Below are 17,983 nucleotides of genomic sequence, written 5' to 3' on the forward strand. Positions count from 1 at the left end.
TATATATATATATATATATACACACACACACACACACACACATATATATATTTTTTAAAGACACTTTTGGTTTGGAATAAATAATATTTTCTTGTACTCAATCTGAAACAAAAGATGTGCCCCTAATCACAACAATCTAATTAATTTTATTATGTATATCAAACAATACAAAGCCAACAAATTCAGTTACTAAATTTATAATTTTGTTTCACATATGATAATTTTTTGCCAACAAGTAAAATCCTATGACAGCATTTCCAGGCCTTCTCGCAACATTAGCTCTGAACTACAGCAGCCCCCTAACAGGCAGAAACATACAGTAACTAGAATTAATTTAATATGATGTGATCACACAGAAATCTGTCAGATCTTATATATATATGAAAAATAACCAACAGAGCTGTTTAAACTTTACTCCTTTATATATTTTTAATAATCAATGGAGCTGAAAATAGCACTGTTTGGTGTGCAACATGCCAGATAAGGATCATCTTCTGGGGCTAAAGCTGCAATATGTAACTTTTATAAAAACTATGTTTTTCATATATTTGTTAAAATTATCACAATGTCAAGACAGATAATCTGTGGAAAAAAATCAGCTTCTCTTCCTTCTCCCAGTACTAACTGCAGAAATACACTAGTCAGCCAGAAAGAACCAATCAGAGGCAGAAGGAGGGTCTTAGCGCAGTACATCAGCTTGTGTGTGGTCTGCCGCCGGCTTCCTCCCACAGTCCAAAAACATGACTGTTAGGTTAATTGGTTTCTCTAAATTCTCCTTATAGGTGCGATCAGCCTTTTCACTGATTATCTGCCTCATATTACACTGCCACAACATGGTGACTGGTTTAACAAAAACATACATATATTTTATAAATGTTACTGTAGCTTTAAGATAAGTATCCACTGCAATGCTAACAGCACTAATAGTGCTAAATGCGAATATGAAATGCTAAAGACAAATTAAAATAGGAATCATGTTGTCTGTCTTTGGAATTAATACAGAAATCCTGATTAATTGCAGATCTGTATAACCTCTCATACACACAGTGTGACATCACCCCTGGCCCTAATATATGAGAAACTAGTGATTAATCATATGGTTCTTTTGCAGTTTCAATAAATAAATAACTAAGAAATCTAAAACATAAAAAAGTAAAAAACAAAAAATTAAGTTTGAAAGAAATATTATTTTGTGCGGTGTAAGAAGAGGAAGAAGTTAGTGATCTGCAATGAGCTTAATTGAGTAAATAAGCAATGACTGCATGAATTGTTTTGATTAATGGGATTTTATATATAAAGATGCTTTTGTCCTATAAACCTGGAGGATTTCACCTGTTTATCAGTCCATCAAATAGATGAATAGATGAGGAAGGAAATCATGAACTGTGCCCATTAGTGAAACTGCTGTAGTCTTTTATATACGCTTTGCTCCATGAGAAAACTGATTAAACTTAAGTTCACAGTAATCTTTAGTTTAAAATGAAACTTGAGTGCTTTGTTTGTTTAGTTTTTGTTATAAACGAGGACCAGTACTCAGAGCTGAAATGCCAGTAAATGATTGAGTGACAACATAGAGCAGTGGGTTATAAAACGGTAAAAACCTGGAACAAATCCAGGATGATTGATGCACAGTGACTGGCTTAAATGTTTGTTATGCCCAATATTACCTGATGTGAGGTGGGTGCTGCTTTATTGTTTGATCTTTATCTTAGATACTGTTCAGATCTGACATATAAGGCTGACTTTTGTGGTAAATGACAGTAATGTAGTCCTAGTCAAACGTATTGATGGATTTGGATTTGGAAGGGGAGGAAATGAAATGGTGCCCTGCAGCTCAGTGTGGCTCTGGTAACCTTTATCAGCTACCTGGAGTTAAGAAAAATGATTGTTTTCTAAATCACTTATAAATTTAAATGCTGAAAATGACAGTTTTCTGAATAAAAACCCAAGAATGACAGAGAAAGAGAAAGAAAAAGAGAGAGGGAGAGAGAGAGAGAAAGCATGGAGCGGAGAACCATACAGCTATTGGCAGCTTGCTGAAAAGACAAAGAAATAAGAAACAACATGAGTGACAAACATGCAACACAGACAAATACGCATGCTTAATCATTCATTTTTCTATCAGCCCACCGATCGATTCAACCTACTGATTCATTATAGAGAAATAAATTGCATATTCAAATTACGCCTTCATTTCTGCATAGATGTAAAATCTCTAAATGAAACTGGTCAGGCAAGAATACGTAGAACCACATTAACCAGTTGTTAATATGAGAGAGCTTGTTCAACAACCATATGTACTGTATTGTGTAAGTTTATGTCAAAAAATGCAGAATTTTGGAGATTAATTTCACATATTTACAAGAAAAAACTTGGAATTTTTCTGATGTGAAAAAGTCAGAAATGTTCCATGATTAAAGACATAAATTTATGATATTAAAAGTAGGGTCTTCTCTGACATATTCATGAGTTTACAATGTCAGAAAACATCTTAGGCTTAATGTCATAAATCTAGGCCTTTAATCAGTGAATATTGTAATTTTTCCCACAAATGTTGTACTTTTTGACACGATAGAACAAGGGTAAATGCAATGCAGTTGAAAATTTGAGTGCACCGAGTTTTTGTGCTGGTGCCAGTGAAAAAAAGTTAATTTAGAGCCCAAAATATGGACCAGAACCTCTTGTTAAATCAATGCCATGAAGAATTAAGGCAAGCTGGAGGTCAAAGGTTCTCCAACTCACTTCATCAAGCTGTACCTAATAAAATGTCAGATCAGTTCATGTCTTACTATTTACACAGGATCTGTCTGTGGTTTAAGTTCAACCCTTTCTTAGATAAACTGCGGCAGCATTCTCTGCTCTGGGATCATAGAAACACAAAATAAGCAATTGTAAGTAGAAGATATGAGAAATTTGGGTTAAAAAGCATCATTATTGGTGAAGAAAACCAAATAAATTATGCTATAAAGTAATAAAACATCTGCTGTGACCTTCAGGGTGATTGAAAACACACATTCACATACAAACAAATGTTTTGGTCATACAGTCATAGACAACAACAATCCCCTGATTCAGGTCTTAAAGAGCATATTTCATAAATAATAATATTTATTTAACTTCATAAACTTAAAGTTTCAGTCTTACTGTTCCAGGAATACTGCAGGACAACATCAGTATTCCTTTTGTACCAGTCAAATACTTGGGAATATTACATTTATACTAAAAAATACTAACATATCTGTAGATATAGTAATGTAGTTATATTTAGCCTTGGATTTTAAGGTGTCAGTGACGCAAATAAGGAAATTCGGTGACTATTTTACATTCCTGATTGTATAGGCTCACTTTAAGACCTGGCGTCTGAAACAAACCGTCCCCCCCTCCACCCCCCATTGTCACGGTAACCACCCCCACCAGGGGTCAGAGGTGGCAACCACAGTAAAAATACAAACCACTGGGATGACGTCATCAGGGTAGGTGGATTATTATAACAACGAGTAGTGAGCTGCCATGCCCCATTCATCACACTCGCATACTGCAAAAACCCAACTGGCTCTAAGGCTTGGGACTAAAATAAGCGCTCCTCAGGGTGTGCTTTCTTTTTGTTTATGAGCATCGCTGCAGGTGAACGCAGCAGCAGCAGCAGCTCACACACTGGCTAGTTAACACCCGACGTCTCTGGCAGGTGAGCAGTCAGTGTATTTGGATCATTCCTTTTCTCGTGGAGAAAGGAACTGCGGGAGCGCCGAGGGAAACAGTATGCTAGGCAGCAGGTTAGTAGTGTGAATGGTACATGGCAGTGCAGGTTGGCTGGCATTGTTATACTGATCCACCCACCTTAATGGGGATTGTTTGGGCGTGGCAATCCCGTAGCCTTTGGAGTCCAGGTTTCCTCCCACTTTCATGGTGTCGCAGGGCTTCCTCTGCTCGATGTACTCGTTCATGGTGGACTCCAGCAGGTAGGCGTACTTCCCTTTGGACTTCCTCACACGCTGGACGCCCTCCGATGTCTTCTTGACAAACACAGAAGGCTCTGCGGATTTCATGTACTGCCACATCTTGTCAAACAAAGCGATTTTAGAGCGCTAAAAAAGAGAGACAAATACATTTATTTAGTTTTGTCTTGGTTGTTGTTATTTCAGGACAGGAAAGGCTTACTAGACAGAAACTTCATTTGTTTCCTTGACACCTGGTAGTCTTGTTCAATTGGGGACCAAAATTGCAACATTTGTTATATCTTCATCTGGTGCGGTTCGCCTTCACACTGCACTGTGCCAAACAAACCAAACCATTTGAAAAACCTGTTCCCTATCTCACCTGTGGTGGCGCTGCACTAAGAACCACTGAAGGAAGCAACATGAAAAGACTTCCAAAGAAGACAATGAGCGCAACTTCCTTCTCCACAAAATGTAAAAAATGGACTGGAGTCAGATTTTAGTGGTTGTAAGATTTCTCTTTTGTCTTTGGCTAACATGCTGGAGTTCCTCTTGGGTTGCTAGGCGACGGGCTGGGCACTGCACTGTTGCTAGGTAACGATGTAGTGCCTGTCACTTGTTACTTAATAATCGAGGGGGGGTTGAAACAACTAATTTCCAAAACTCAAAAAACATTAACTTATTTCCAAAAAATGACTGGGTGGTTTTAGAAACAACTGAGACCCAAATGAAAGCATAAAAACATGCAAAATGTGAATTTCACATTTTTATTAAAAGTTGGTTTTTAAGTATCTTACAAATGTTAAAATTATGACAAACATGTAAAAACGATTAAATGATGAATGGTGAGATGTGATTAAGGTTTCTTCCTGCCAGTCATTCCTCGTGTATCAATGGAAACATAGTTATTATTCGCCTTTAGGAAGAATAATTTGTTGTTGGAGAATACCTTACCCTGAAAAATTCTTTGGTTGACCCGGAGTCCAGCGTCCCATAAGCGATCTCTGTCTGCTTGGCGAGATCCTCAGCACTCTCAATGGGAGAAACCATTCTCTCCACCGTCAAGAAGGCAGCCAGGTTGGCCGTGTATGATGAGATAATGATCAGAGTGAAAAACCACCACACCCCTCCAACTATACGACCTGAAAGAGACCTGCATGCAGAAACACACAGCTCAGGTTCTGACCGGTGGATTCTCTCCTAGCTACAGAGACCCATTCACAAAATTAGAATATTATTGAAAAGCCCATTTATTTTAGACACTTTATCACTAAGTGATGTTTGAAAGTCTTTATTTATGTTAATTATGATGATTTACCACTTTGTTAATGAAAACATGACTTTTAGAAGCATTACATCACACCAATAAAATATACGTGTACCCTCATGAAATACTTTTTGCTTCTTCTACAATAAATGGTTGCGAGTTGGAAGTAAAGTTAATGACAGCTGTTATACGACACTTAGAGGGTCGGTCCAAACCTTTTTGGGGCCCTAAGCAGATTTTCATTTTGGGCCCCACATACCAAGAAGTCTACACCAGATGCTTTATCATTATTAAGCTACTCTGTGTCTGTACCATACCTACTATCATCAGCAACTCAAATTCAAAGTTCAAAGATACTTTATTGATCCCAAAGGGAAATTAAATAGCAATAATTAACAATATTAACAAATAATAATAGCGTTATTCGTATTGAGCCTACATCACATCAGTGTTATTATGGCTGCTAATTCTAATCTTACAGAAGTAGCAAGCAAAATATATATATATTTGGAATTTGAAATACAGAATGGTGTTTAAGTGTGTTGTATCAACATCAGCTGATTAACACTAAATATACAGCTTGGGGGCCCCCTGGTGGTGTGGGGGACCTAAGCAACCGCTTAACTCAGACATCCGTTGGGCCAGCTCTGTTTGGGACACGCTATGAAAAAATTTGCATGACTTAATTTGTGTTCCTAGCAGAAAAGCAACTTTTAGAATAAAGAAAAAGAAGAAAGAATAATTTCATTCCAAAGAGTGTTTGGTATAAAATGCTCTGAATGGGAACTGAGGAAATAACTTGTACAAAAAATATTGTACTACTTCACTAATACTTGATATTGATGAGCATATCATTTTTAAGTACCACATTAGTGACACGGTGTGTCGTACCAACCTTGGTGAAATGTCACAGCCCTGTCGCATGAACGCGCCCAGCGAGAACCAAAGAGAGTTAAAGATCCCAAACTCGTTGGTTGATTCAGTCGTCAGTGGCAACGCTCCGTCCTCTGGCTCCTCAAGCGTCCACTCATACGGGCTGAACCTCGACACCTCCAGGGAGAAATATTTTTCATTAACGGGTCATACTGAAGATTTTACACTGCAAAAGTATAAAATATTACCAAGTATTTTTGGTCCAGTTATTAAAACATTTACCTTTAATAAATAATTGATCATTTCACAGAGTAAAACACCAGTGTTAGATTACAAGCAGGTCCCATATATTACTGGTTCTATTTAAACTTCAGAGCTATTTATTATTCACATTTAGATATCTGAGGTTTCGCTCACCAGAAAGAGGACAACACTGACGCCGATGTAGGCGAAGACGATACACATCCAGATTTCATAGGCTAGTGGGTCCAGAAAGGAGAAGACGCCGGGTTTGGACTTCTGAGGCTTTTTGATCATGATTGAGATTCCCAGGGACATGAAAGGTTTGGAGAAATCAATCACCTCTTCCCGAACAAGAGTGATCGTCAGGGGAGCAACTGCTATATCTGCTTTCTGTGCAAGAGAAAAAACAAAGAGTTGGTTAAAATATCTGTTCCATCTGAACAGGACATCTGTCCTTCCCAAAACAAACATTTGTGATGTGTTACTTTTTAATTTAAATCGATTTGACCTCATTCAACCTGTCCTTTTACAGTATTTGGTCTTTTTGTAAATAAAGATTCACCAATACGATATTAATATCTGTATCGGTCCTTGAAATAAAACAAAACTAACTTATGAGTAACTTTTCAGCAAGATATTGGAGCTTGTTTTAAGTCAATACTTCATTAACACTGATAAAAAAAACTTGTTCAACTGGCAGATAATTTCTGTCATAAGACATTTCCCCATTTTATTTATAAGTGAAAAAATCTGGAATAAGTTACTTTTCTAATCAATATTGAGGAATTATTTATTTAAAAAAGCTCTTGTAGCTTTCTGAAAAATTGCTTGTAAGTTAGTTTTGTTTTATTTCAAGTGTACTAAGATATTTGCACAAGACACACCAAAAATACTTAGTGAGATTTTGTATTTTTGCAGTGAAGGCCAAACAAACTATATGCCTGAAAGCCCACAGTTATGCCATATATTATTAAAAGCCCTGGCAGATTTACATTTTAAAAATATCTATTTAGAAAAAAACTCTTTTTTGACTTTCTTTTCTTTTATAAAACTGTCTTTAATGATTTCTGTGAAAAGCTAAAAAATAACTCCACCAGTAAGCTGCAGTTCATCCAGACTGCTGCTGCCAGAGTCCTGACCAGCACGACCAAAACGGGTCACATCTGTTCCCAGAACGTCCAGCTTACCCCGTACACCAACTCTCCAACCATCCCGTTCCAAATCTTGGTCTCAGCATCTCTTGCTCCGTATTTTCCGTCTCCTACGATCCGAAGCTTGTAGCGTATCCCACAATGCTTTGCGATTTCTGCAGCCAGGTCAACGCAGTAGCCTAAAATAAAAGGACACAAAAACATGTAACATAAAGCAAATACTAAAATGACATTCTGTGCTCTGTAGGTTGGTGTGAATAAGCATCAATTCAGAACATAAGGAAAGTTCATCAGCTACTCTATTAACCCTTTCATAGTGGTCACTACAGAGGACAGCTATCTAAAAACCATTTTCTTGTACTTCTGGTGGATTTTTATGTTATAAATGCACACAGACCACTGAAGTGGACACTAATGCATCATAAAATACACCATCAACTACTGGCCATCAGCTGCAAATGCTAGAAATGATTTTTGTTAAATCCAATATGGCCGACAGACAAAAAAGCAACCAACCGACCCGGTACCTCCTTCTACTGTAGACGACCCTTGCAGGTAAAAAAAATATTGCAACATCAGATAACTCATAAAAAACAATACTACTGATGTATTTTTCAAAAAACAACTTTGTATTTGGAGAAAATTACAATTGATCACCTAAAAAGTAAAATAAATATTTTTTTCCCCAAAATTTTTTCCTACTTTTTTTTATGCCTTAAGAAAATTAATAAAAAAATTGAAAAAAATATCCAGACACAAAGGATCATAATTCATGCATGAAAGGGTTAAAAAACAGTTTCTTTGAAAACCTAGACAACAATGGTAACAATTTAGAAATTAAATTGGATTTGAATTTGACCGTCTGGTTTTTAGAGAAAGATTAAAAAGAGAGATAAGGGCAAACACTTTATAAATGTGCTATCAGCTCTAGAGAACTGTGTAACAAAAATGATCAATTTGTAGAACATCATTAAGTGTGGTTAAAAAACACAAACATCAACCATCATACCTTCGTAGCGATCATTGCCTTGAAGCTCATCAGCGTTCTTTTTTAGCATCACATACGGAGCTTCCTATAACCAGAAACATGCAGAAATCAGTAAAACTAAACTCAGCACAAAAAGCAACAACTATTTTATTATATCTTATATTATTTTTGTAGACTTGTACTGCTGGGAAGTCTGTTTAGTTTTCCAAAAATGGCTCCACATCTTTATGAAAAAGGTATTTGTAGGCTGAGGAACACAGCAGAGTATGCAGGTATTTAAAAAGTAATTATTTTATTTTGAAACTTCAACCATCCAATCCCAGAAAGGACAGTAATCAAAAACTCCTCAACCCACAAAGATTTTGACCTGTGACACAATGTAAGGAAAAATAAACAGACTTTTCAGTGGTATAACTTATTGCCCAAAACTCAAGGGTCATAGTTTTAGCTTCACCAAGCTCAAACTGTAAAAAAAAAAAAATCTTTTTAAGCTCCTTTTGCTAAACAATTACTAAAGGTTAATCCAAAAGATGGTGAACAGCTCAGCCCTACACTGTATTGATAAATTAAGCAGAAAGGCCTAAGCTTTTCACATGTTGATGTTGAAAAAAAATTATCTTTGACAGTAAAATGTTTATTTTCTTATTTAAAAAATAAGTTGAATTGCTCAGTTGCATTTGTAATGTATTTTTAATATTGCATGTAAAAAGATTTCAATTAAAAAATTGCAGAATGTGCCACTGTGACAGTTTTTTCATCCAATTAATTAATTAATCAGAAAATTAATTGATTAAAAAATTAACCAATTCATCAAAAATAATCGATAGATCCATTGATACCATTAATAATGATTATTTGCAGCACTAATCTTCACATTGACAATATAATTCTGGAGGATGTTCAGTTCACTGGATCAGTAGAACCAGTATAATACATGACAAAAATTTAAACTGTGTTTTTAAATTTCCAAACACAAAATTGAAAAAAAAAAAAAAAAAAAAAAAAAGCACAGGAGTAAAGTTGTCTGCATAATGAGCTGAATTTTCTCTGAAATAATCTAGTTTTTTATGCAGACACATACATGTTCGATCTCATGATAACTGCAGTGTGATGGTGTCTTACCAGTATAGTTGTAACGATGACGGTTTTGTTTTCTATTCCCGTCGTGTCATTATTGATATCCTGCTTGTCTGCCTCAAACTTATGCGCTTCACTCCAAGTGCCAATCTGGAAGCACACAACGCAACAAAACGGTGATTTTAGTCAATAAAAACACAGACATATCATTAGAAAGTCTTGTTTTGTTACCTTTAGCGGTCCGCTGTTCTTCAGCTCCATGACTGCCACTGAGTAGTTGGTTCGCTTCCCATGCTGGTTAAACTGAATGTTTCCAGTTAAACCATTAACTTGAACCTGAAGACACCAAAAATTACTTCAAATCAGTGGTTCCCAAACTTTTTCTCCTGCGCCCCCCCCAGTGGTTTCCAAACATTTTCTACCCCCCTCCCCCCATGAATTAGAAATGGCTGTCTGGTTGAACGACGCGGGGGGCGGCAAATGAAAGTACGTAGCTGAGCATAGACAACAACACCAATAGGGGGATGGGGGTTGAAACTTGCAGTTCCTCACACAGACAAAACAAGACGATACAAAGTGACATCTGTTGACGAAGGTCATTCCAGTCCATAGTTACCTGCTTCAGGGCACGTTCAATCTCAACGCCCTGAGCCCAGGGTACTGCGGGATTAGCTAGGCAGTCCCCACTGTTGCCACGGCGACTCATGTCTATTCTCTGTTTGTGCAGGAAGCGAAACGCCTCAGTCATCACGTTGACTGCGTCGTAGGTGAGGGCAGAGGTGTACTAAAAGATCACAAAATAATTGTTTTAGGCTATAATCTGACATTTTCTGCTAATCACTGTGATAGTCAGAATCTTCTTTCCTATAACTGTTAAAGGAATAAAGATTGTTTATAGGTGACCTATTACGCTTCTTTCAACAGGTTAAGATGGGTCAGTGATACATTTTTTTGCACAAAACCATTCTTAGATAATGAGATTTTAGTCTGCTTTTTTAGTCACTTCTGTTTATTTTGAGCTGTTTTAGGGCTTCTTGTGGCTTTAAATCTAAATAAAGTGACAAGAGGCCACTTGGGTCACTTTGGTAAACTCGCCTTTTATGACACTCGCAAATGAAAATGACTGCAAAAGGATGCACAGTTATACAACTGTACATCTTTGAAAAGCACAAGTGGAGGCTCCTGCACAACCACCAAGAATGCAGCAAGCGGTTTCTGGACGGTAAGACAGCAACTATACAGTGTTCTTTTCCAGCAGCCATTGTACAGCACATACAGAGGTAAACCCAGCCAATCAAACATGCTGGAGGTCAAGTTGGGTTGCTAGGCAACAGGCTGGGCTTCATTGGGGTTGCTAGGTGACGGGCAGTGGCTGCTGAATTGTGTCGTTACATTCCGGAAGTTTCTGACACGACTCATTTTCCAGACACAAAAAATGTTAGTTTATTGCCAAAAATGTCTGGGTGATTTTTAGAAGGAACACAAACTCAAATGTAAGAACAAAAATGTGCAAAAGGTGAATTTAGCATAAAAGGTCCCCTTTGAATTGTTCTTATTGTTGTTTCTTACTCTGATTCGTGTATCTGCTCCAGGATACTCCTTCTCCTCCAAAGCCTCCCACCGCTGGTCAAACTTTGCCACCACAGGATTGTCAAAGTCAACTATCTGAAATCCAGATACGTTTGCACCTCCATACTGGATTTTAGAGATGTCACCATCCAAAAATCCCTGGAAGATCAAAAACAACAAAGTTTTTCTCTCGTTTTTCTAACCTGTCACTCCTATTAACTGTACCAGAACTCACATATATCGACACACAGTAAATGGAGGATTTACAACGGCTGTTTTGTCATAAATATTTTTTGTTATACTGTTTAAAAGAACAGATAAAAAAAAAATATCAGGACCTCCACCTCTCTGAGTTTTGCTGTAATCAGCCATGCGGCTTTATATCACCATAATGAGGGGGATTCCTTTAATATTTAAAATATTTTCAACAAGCTACACTGGAAATAAGGAAAATATATTTTTTATTACTATAATAACATCACAACAAAAACATAAAGTATTACCAAGTATATTTTGCTTCTTGCACTTAAAAAAAGACAAAACAAACTTAGAAGTAACTTTTCAGAAAGAAGTAGGATCTTGTTTTTAGTCAGTAATTGATGAAAAATATTAGTTCCACTGGCAGATAATTTAATTTACAACATGGGAAAAATTTAATATAATATGTAATATATATTATACATATAAATTGTTATAAGTAAAATAATCTGCCAGTGGAACTAGAACTTTTAAAATCAATATTAAGGAATTATTTGTCCTATTTCTTACTGAAAAGTTACTTTTAAGTTAGTTTTCTATTATTTCTTTATTATTTCTGTACTAAGATATTTGCACTAGAAAAAAAAATACTTGGTAAGATTTTGTATTTTTGCAGCATTGGTTTGTTTAAGGTCACAAACTCATATTGGCCTTTCGTTATTCTTGATTGGTCCAACCTGCAGTCTGCCATTAGGACCTGACTGAGAATTTTACTTTGTTTTTGTAAATATGTGTCAATTTAAAATAACCTGTTGCAAATAAAAGGAAAAATGTGCAGATTGTTGCAAGGTGTTGGGTCGTGACTCACTAAGTTGGCGATGATGTAGTGGTGTCCCTTCACATGTTTGCCTATAGTGATCACCTGATGGGGAAGGAGAATACACTTTGTTAACAACAAAAAACCCTCAAAACAGGTTTTTATCTTTACAGTCTGTGTCTTTAGATTTTAAAAATCAAAAACATTTTCTCCCTTACTTTGTACATAATTATTACCACACATAGACTCATCTAAACACAACTACTAACTACCAAATCTTCTCCTTCATTGACGGACTGCTGCATCCTTGGTGCACAAAGCAGCGTTGTCTCAGATCCTTCCTCCCTTCACGTTCACTACTGATACCAACAAACTCAATAAGTGTTAACAGATGCACATTTTGTTCATTTTTTTTTGGTTTATGCTACAAACTTCCACATTTCTTTGAATCAACTTATGCCATTCTTGATGACAGCACAGTATGTTTGTTCTTATGCTGTAAATTTGACAGTACTGCACAGTCTTTTGTCATTTTTTCACCTTTGTCTGAATCTACATGCTTCAACTCGTTTATCACTTTGCTGCTAGTGTACCCAAATTTTCCAACTGAGGGACAATAATGGATATTTTTGTTCAAATGTAGTATTTTAACAGAGATATAATCCACACCACGGACTGCCTCTGTTGTGCTTTAATGAAGTAAAAGGTTTTCTGTTTAACAGAAACTCAGATTTCAACCAGGAGCAGATTATTGAGAAGACTGAACTCCACCTGCTCCATAATGTCTTTGACTTTATCTTGTTCGCAGTCCAGGATGATGCGTCGCTCTTTACGGATCTCCAGGTCCTAAAGAGACACAAGAAGGTGTATTTAAAACCCATCCAGCTGTATTTGTTATTTATTTGTTGTTCTTTTTAAAAATGAAAACTGATGTATTCCACAGTTAGTCACATTAGTTACTGACTCTAGAAGGAAAGCACAATAACAAAAAGGATTTAGCCGGTTATCTACTTTTGCTTTAGGCTGTTCCTGTTCTATTTGTCACTTTCCTTTTTAATCACATCCAAAGTTCACACTTTCTAAGCTGTCAATAAGCATTTTCTTACCTACTTTCGCAGAGTAAATCAGCCCCTCGTCCTCATTTTTTACATGTCACTGTAATCATGTCACTCTCTCTTCCTGAGCATCTTTAGAGCTTCCCTCCTCCTCCACGTCTCCTTTCATCATAGCTCTCAGTATTTCAGTCCTCCTCTAACTATGTCAGTACCTGGGGTCTAAACACAGCACTCCGCACATACATCTCTGCCAGTTCCAGTGGGTGGATAATATCAAAACTGAGCAGATTTCCACAAAATCTCAGAAGCAAATGATGTAAAGAATCCAAGTCACTGCTCACTCCCACCACTCTGAACGCTTCATTACACAAATTTAGCTTCATTACAGACATTCACGCTTTTCTGAGATATGAATGGATGAAATTTATCATTTCCCCCAAAACAACAGAGTTGTTCATGGTTAACCTTAAAGAGCTTCAAGCTTAACAAAGTGTCTTTTTAAGTTGAGTAACATAACCACAAGCTAACATTAGAAAATTCAGCTAAATTCAGCTTATAGCAACTATTAGCTACAGCTCTCTTGGGTATTTTTGTCAAAAAAATCTTTGAAGTTAATTCAGTAAATTTTGTTCATGGAAAAAAAATACAATTAATTAACAATGCAAATATAAATTGCTTGATATGAAGGAAATGCTGAACATTGTGAATCTCTTTCTAATCTATGGCAAGTATCATTCTTAGACTTCCAATCACAATCAAATGTTATTTGTATAGCACATTTCAGCAACAAGACATACAAAGTGCTTTAAATCATAAAAACACAAAGTCAACAACTGAAAGATTACATTCTGCCGTCGTTACACATCACATATATTGATCAATGTTTCATCGATTATGGTTCAGAAGAAACTCTCAACAGCTGCGATCTTAGTCTGGATTTAAAGGAACTCAGTGTTTTGGCTGTTTTTCAGTTTTCAGGAAGTTTGTTCCAGATTTGTGGTGCATATAAACCAAACCAAACCAACTTTATTTATAAAGSACTTTAAAAYAACCGCAGCTGATACAAAGTGCTGTACATTAAAACACAACATCTGGTCTGCTTCTGAAGATGCAGACCAGAACCAGAACCAGAACCAGAACTCCTGAGAGGTCTGGAAGGTTGCTATGACAACAGCAGATCTTTAAGGTGTTGTGGCGCTAAACCGTTCAGTGATTTATAAACTAACAGCAGCATTTTAGAGTCTGTTCTCTCAACTACAGTGTAGGGACTTAAACCTCGGGTGATGTGCTCCACATCTTCCTGGTTTTAGACAGAATGTTTACAACAAAAATCTAATTTATATGCATTTTTGGGCTGTTTTAAGATGTAGACATGAAACTGAGTTCAGACAATAAAACTGAACAAATTTAACTTCCTTCGAGACGCTTCCCTAAACCCTCATTTCTCCAAACCTTCATAAAACTGCACTTATACCATACTGCATAATAATACATTAATTGTACAGGGTGATTAAAAATGGGCCCAGTTTCAGTCAGAACCTAAAGCATCAGTTTATCAGAAAATAACTCAGCTGGTATCCAGACTGCTAGATGTGTGAGAGACTCAGTACATCGAAGACAAACCTGAACTTTATGCAGTTAGGAGATAATTTCAAAGCAGCGGTACCTGAAAGAGGGAGCGGTAAGCTTCATCTTTACTCTCGTCTTTCAGATCTCCTACATTTATTGCTGTTACCACCCACTCTTTCTCTGCTGCAGTATCCAGAATCACCTGAAGGGTAGAAAGACCTACAGACACACACAAAGCAAAAAAATAATTAAGGCTCGTCCCTTGTCCTTACTTTTTTTTTTAGAAAATTTAATGGGCATTTCCAGAGCTCAACTCATTAAGGGAGAGCTGTTAACAGGACTTTATACCAACCAGCACAGCATGAGAACAGGAGAATTTAATTTTATAACAGGAAAAAAAAACAGGCTATTTCATTTTTCTATAAATTAGCACAAAGTGGTTGCAAATTGAAACCAATGGAAAAACATGAAAATACATCCCTATTAGATAGAAGGTGTTATGAATATACAATGTCAAATTAATTACAGGAAACACTGAGTGCTTTCTCTTACATAAGACTGTTTCTTTTCTGATATACAAAATGACACAGAGGCCTCTAAACATCCCTGTGTTTTCAATAGATACAAGAAGAATTTAACAAACAAATCAACAATTTAATATAAATATTAAGCTGTTCCGTTATTTTAGTTAGGTTATGCTTATTGTTATTTATTTATTGTGTTTAATTATTCTGGTTATTCAATTCACCTTCCAACCCTAGAACCTGGGAAGGAAGAATTGGGAAAATTGGGAAAGGAGGATTGGAATTAGGATTGGAATAATAAGTTTCCAACTCTTTTCGGTAATTCAACCCCGATTCCAACCCCAGGAAGTATCCGGTGTTCCCAGGAGTGAAAGCATTTTGTCTTTAAGTCTGTGGTTCTGTCCCAGTTCCCCTCGTTCTGTGCTGACATGTCTTAGGTCAGGACATAACAGCTGAAGAAGTGAAGGTGAGGATGTTAGAGAAATAATTCACTGCTAGTACAGTTTGTATATTGAACAGTCTGGACAAAAAAAAATACGAGGCTGACAAAGTGTTAATAGGTAAAAGGTGCTTGGAGTGGAAAATGGCTTTGAGTGGCCAGAAAAAAGAGCCAATCTGTTCTTCCAGTGCAGCTGCTGGGGCAGCACCAATGCTGCCAGTTTAAATGTTAGCTGGAAATCATTAGCGAGGAAACTGATCTCAGCCCTATCAATCTCTGAAACCGACTCAGACCTGATACCGGAGTGAACTAATCTGCCAGTGGAACCAGCACTGTCTATCAATATTAAGGAATTATTGACGTAATAAAAGCTCCCATATCCTTGCTGAGAGGTTACTTATTAATTATTTTAAGATGTTTGCACTAGAAACCAAACAAAAATACTTGGTAACCTGTATTTAGGTTTTTAATTTGGCGTAGTTGTCACAATAGTGTTAACTGTTTTTTTGTTTTACTTTTTAGTGTCTTAATTTCCTCAGACTGTTTCTGACCTTAAGCCAATCAAATCAGCCTATATTTACTCAATTAAATCCAGAAATGAAAGAAGATTTGGTGAAGCAGGAACATGAACGTAAAAGAGAACATTGAGAATCCGTTTACCTCTGTCGCTGTCATACAGGTAGGCAAACTTCTCCCACTTATAGTACTCCACTAACGCAACTAGAGGCCCCTTGATGTCTGGCCTCATTTGTAGAACAAACTGATTCATTCCTTCTGCCGGGAAAGACGGTGTGATGAAGGAGACATGGAGTGTCTCACAAAAGGAGGTGATGGTGTTGACCGACTTCTTGTCATAAAAGCCAAAAATGGCATAGACGCCCCGGGAGAACTGGGAACAAACTGGAAAGAGAGACAATGAATGAAACATTTTAACGAGACAAGTTAACAGAGATAAGAGTTTAAGTCATGTTTTATTAGAGGATCCAAGGAACAAATTGGATTTACTCCGCCGTAACTCAAAATGTGTTCGAATCTCTGATTTAAATAGATGCAATCAATAACCTCTTTCAGGTATTTACATTTAAATCGTCATCTAGTCGTCCTTCAAACACCCAAACACAGAGCAGGCAGCTTTGGCTCCTTAATGGGGCCCATTATGCTTCTTTGATCAGGTTAGGACAGGTATAAAACATATTCATTACATTTTTTGCAAAAAAAAAAAAAAAAAGAGATTTCAGTCAGTCCTGTATATTTTGAACTCCTTTCTGCTCCTTTAAACCCAAATAAGCTGCAGGTGGCCAAGACCTCCAACTTAACATTTACACTCATGTGAAAATGACTGCAAACAGATGTACAATTATACAACCGTACATCTTTGAAAAGCAGACGTGGAGCCTCCTGCACAACCGACAAGAATGCAGCAAATGGTTTCTGGATGGTAAGTCAACAATAAAGCACCTGTCTTTTCCAGCAGTCATTGTACAGCGAATACAGCAATAAAACCAGCTGATCAAACATGCTGGAACTCAGCTTGGGTTGCTAGGCGACGGGCTGGGCTTCGCTGGGTTGCTAGGTGACGCTGCAGTGCTCGTTAAATAGGACTTAACAACCGTGGCGTTTTTGAAACAGCTCATTTTCCAGGCATCTAGAAACATTCATTTATTGCCAAAAAAACAGCTGTTTTTTTAAGACTGTTTCTAGAAGCAATAAAAATACAGATAGAAGAACAAGAATGTGAAAAATAAGAATTTTTCATACCAAGTTTTCTTAAATATTGCATCTAAGACCCACTTTGTCTTATACAGCCACAGTCATTGGACAGAAGATGGGATACAGTGCAAACGTAGGTCAGAACAAACATAACTATATAAACCAACCTGAATGATTCTGGAGTGTCGAAAGAAGTCAAACCACCAAAGCAGCAACTGATGGTTTAATATCTGTTTGATCATTGGTAACCTGCCTTTCATTTGGGCAAATTTATAGATTTATTATTTGGAGATGACCATGACTGCAGGTGCTGAAAGTCACACACACTACAGCTCATTTACAATGTAGCAGTAAAACATGGAGGACAGGAGCAAGTGAACAGCAAAGGCTTGGTGCTTTCGCTGCTATCCCACTGAATCCCTTTAGCCACAGGCCATCATTACATCATGCTCTGATAAGAGCACATCATACTCCACGCACGAGCCTTGGTTCACACGCACGAGCCTTGGTTCACACGCACGAGCCTTGGTTCACACGCACGAGCCTTGGTTCACACGCACGAGCCTTG

The 17,983-nt window shown here is 37.0% G+C and overlaps 1 protein-coding gene across 4 annotated transcripts in view; it reads right to left on the minus strand.

Moving 5' to 3' along the window:
- LOC103470494 (glutamate receptor 2-like) overlaps positions 1 to 17,983 on the minus strand; it is a 51,203-nt gene that overhangs the window by 19,899 nt on the left and 13,321 nt on the right. For all 4 annotated transcript variants that reach the window (XM_008419006.2, XM_008418997.2, XM_008418989.2 and 1 more), the window contains exons 3-16: positions 16,366 to 16,605; positions 14,840 to 14,961; positions 12,890 to 12,964; positions 12,170 to 12,223; positions 11,104 to 11,262; positions 10,151 to 10,318; positions 9,766 to 9,870; positions 9,580 to 9,684; positions 8,479 to 8,542; positions 7,506 to 7,648; positions 6,493 to 6,708; positions 6,098 to 6,252; positions 4,890 to 5,088; positions 3,838 to 4,085 (exon numbers count right to left, since the gene is read on the minus strand). In XM_008419006.2, coding sequence (XP_008417228.1) covers positions 3,838 to 4,085; positions 4,890 to 5,088; positions 6,098 to 6,252; positions 6,493 to 6,708; positions 7,506 to 7,648; positions 8,479 to 8,542; positions 9,580 to 9,684; positions 9,766 to 9,870; positions 10,151 to 10,318; positions 11,104 to 11,262; positions 12,170 to 12,223; positions 12,890 to 12,964; positions 14,840 to 14,961; positions 16,366 to 16,605 — 2,053 coding nt within the window. The remainder of the gene's footprint in view (positions 1 to 3,837; positions 4,086 to 4,889; positions 5,089 to 6,097; positions 6,253 to 6,492; positions 6,709 to 7,505; positions 7,649 to 8,478; positions 8,543 to 9,579; positions 9,685 to 9,765; positions 9,871 to 10,150; positions 10,319 to 11,103; positions 11,263 to 12,169; positions 12,224 to 12,889; positions 12,965 to 14,839; positions 14,962 to 16,365; positions 16,606 to 17,983) is intronic.

This window comes from Poecilia reticulata, linkage group LG1 (genome assembly GCF_000633615.1).
Source record: "Poecilia reticulata strain Guanapo linkage group LG1, Guppy_female_1.0+MT, whole genome shotgun sequence".
In the NCBI taxonomy this organism is placed as follows: Eukaryota; Metazoa; Chordata; class Actinopteri; order Cyprinodontiformes; family Poeciliidae; genus Poecilia; species Poecilia reticulata.